The sequence below is a fragment of the Bactrocera tryoni genome, unplaced genomic scaffold (assembly GCF_016617805.1).
Source record: "Bactrocera tryoni isolate S06 unplaced genomic scaffold, CSIRO_BtryS06_freeze2 ctg7180000215554_QRY, whole genome shotgun sequence".
Lineage (NCBI taxonomy): Eukaryota > Metazoa > Arthropoda > Insecta > Diptera > Tephritidae > Bactrocera > Bactrocera tryoni.
The window spans coordinates 16,226-18,411 of record NW_024394870.1 but is presented as its reverse complement, the minus strand read 5'-3'; the positions used below and the strand labels follow the sequence as shown (position 1 = coordinate 18,411).

General features: G+C 38.8%; 1 protein-coding gene across 1 annotated transcript; it reads left to right on the top strand.

The window, feature by feature from the left end:
- The first annotated feature begins 235 nt into the window (after window positions 1-235).
- Window positions 236-1,072, top strand: LOC120779356 (piggyBac transposable element-derived protein 4-like). The gene is made up of 2 exons (XM_040111551.1): window positions 236-763; window positions 827-1,072. The coding sequence occupies exons 1-2, from the start codon at window positions 236-238 to the stop codon at window positions 1,070-1,072; spliced, it is 774 nt and encodes a 257-aa protein (XP_039967485.1).
- The last annotated feature ends 1,114 nt before the right edge of the window (window positions 1,073-2,186 follow it).

Here is a 2,186-nt window from a genome sequence, read left to right as displayed (position 1 = left end):
AGAAGAGCCCACGTTACCAGAATTAGACCCAGAGGACGACAGTGATTCTGATGAAGAACTTGAAGATGCACCAATTGAAACTGGGGAATATTTTACTGCCAGAGATGGTAATGTTTGGTCTTCGATACAACCACAACCTGTATGATTCCGTACGCACAACATTCTAAGAAGTGCACAATTTGGACCAATACGGGCAACGCAATGTTTGACCATTTCAGAAACGTTCAAATTGATAATGTCAGACGAAATATGCGACATAATTATTCGTGAATCAAATCGAAAGGCAAGGCAATTCTTTGATGATGACAATGCAAGACATCCAACAAGAGAACCGAGATCATGGATTCCCATAACAGAAAGTGAATTTGATGCATATTTGGGCGTACTTTTGTTAAGTGGCGTTACACATTCTGGTTACGTGCATACGAAAGATTTGTGGAATACTAAATCACATCCATTATATCGTGCTGCAATGAGTGTACGACGATTTTGGGAAATTAGCCGCTTCATTCGTTTTGATAATGGAAACACACGCCAGCAACGCAAACAAACTGACAAAGCAGCAGCAATATCGGACGTTTTTTTGATGCTAAACAGCTGTCTTCGTAGATATTACGTGGCAGGAGCCAACGTCACCGTAGATGAACAATTGTATGCTTATCGTGGTGGAACTGGCTTAACGCAATACATACCATCAAAACCTGCCAAATATGGGATAAAAGTGTGGTGGGTGTGCGACTCCATTTCGTCCTATCCATTGCAGGTACTATCAATATTGTTGAAAGTAAAAATATGTAACTAAATTGAATTTAATATTTCAATGCAGGGACCAATCTATACAGGAATGGCACCGTCTGGTGAAAGTGAAAGAAACGTTGGTGAAAGAATAGTCAAAGATTTATGTATCAACCTTTTTGATGGAAGTGGAAGAAATATTGTATGTGCCAGCTTTTTCACTAGCTACAACTTGGCAAAATCTTTGATGATAGACAATAATTTATCTATATTGGGAACTTGCAACAAAAGGCGTACATTCGTGCCAGCAGCATTTGCCAACCCCAAGGGACGTTAGGCTGAATCGTCAATGTTTGGGTTCTATAATCACGTTACGATGTGCTCGTACGTGCCCAAGAAAAACATGGCAGCTTTATTATTGTCCACTTCTCATTATACAACAGAAACGTCCGGTCCTAAGAAGAAGCCATTGCTTATATTGGACTACAACGAAACCAAAGGTGGAGTTGAAAGCATGGACATGTGCTTGTCCGAATATAGTACCAAGCGGCGCACAAATAGATGGCCTTTGGCTTTCTTTTATAATAATGTGGACGTTGCTGCGTTTGCCGCATACATAATATACGTTGACAACAATACTCACCTGAAGTTATATACAAGCCGCCGTAGGATGTTTCTCCATCAGCTAAGTGAGCAACTATGCAAGCCGGAAATAGAGAGAAGGGCGAATAACAGCAGAATATCCAGAGTTTTTTCAACGCGAATGCTGGAGCACATGAAGCGGAGGAGCGTGATAGTACGAGACGCCTAAAAGTAAAGGGGAGTTGCTACATCTGCTCCAAACGACGCCCTACTCGTAAAGCATGCACATTATGCAACAAACCAGTATGCGCAGAGCATTCCAAAGACTTGCCGCAATGCGATAGATGTAATTGAATTTCAATAATTTTAAATTTTTCGTAGTTTTTTTAAGATTTTTTTCATAAGTATTTTATAATTTATAATAGTTTTTATGCCATAAGTATTTTTTTCACACAAAATAAACTATACTTTTTAAATATTATCATATTTGCATGCGTTTTACTATACATATGGTATGGTATACCCAGGTATGTGTGCTGTTGACGTAAGGGTGCAACTTTGTAAATGGGCTTTATCTACCAAACGGATGATCCAATCTTAACCAAAATTGGGACTATTGCGTTAAACAGTTTTCGCTAGGATATCATTTTAAGTCGATCCGATTATCCAGTTCAGAGCTACAGCGTTTTGAAAACGCAAAACATACCCAGGTATGTTGCCGTTGACATAAGGGTTAAGCAATCGATACTGCATTGCTAATAATCATTAACTTCACATATTTTAGTTATTTAACCTTTTACATCTTACTGAAGTTGACATAAAGCCATAACGGCAGTGCATTTGGAAGAATTCCAGAATCTTATACTTAG

Bases quoted from the DNA above. Each gene is read 5' to 3' on its own strand.
- LOC120779356 (XM_040111551.1), top strand. From the start codon at position 236: ATGTCAGACGAAATATGCGACATAATTATTCGTGAATCAAATCGAAAG. The intron at 764-826 runs GTACTATCAATA...ATTTCAATGCAG, and splicing joins TTTCGTCCTATCCATTGCAG to GGACCAATCTATACAGGAAT.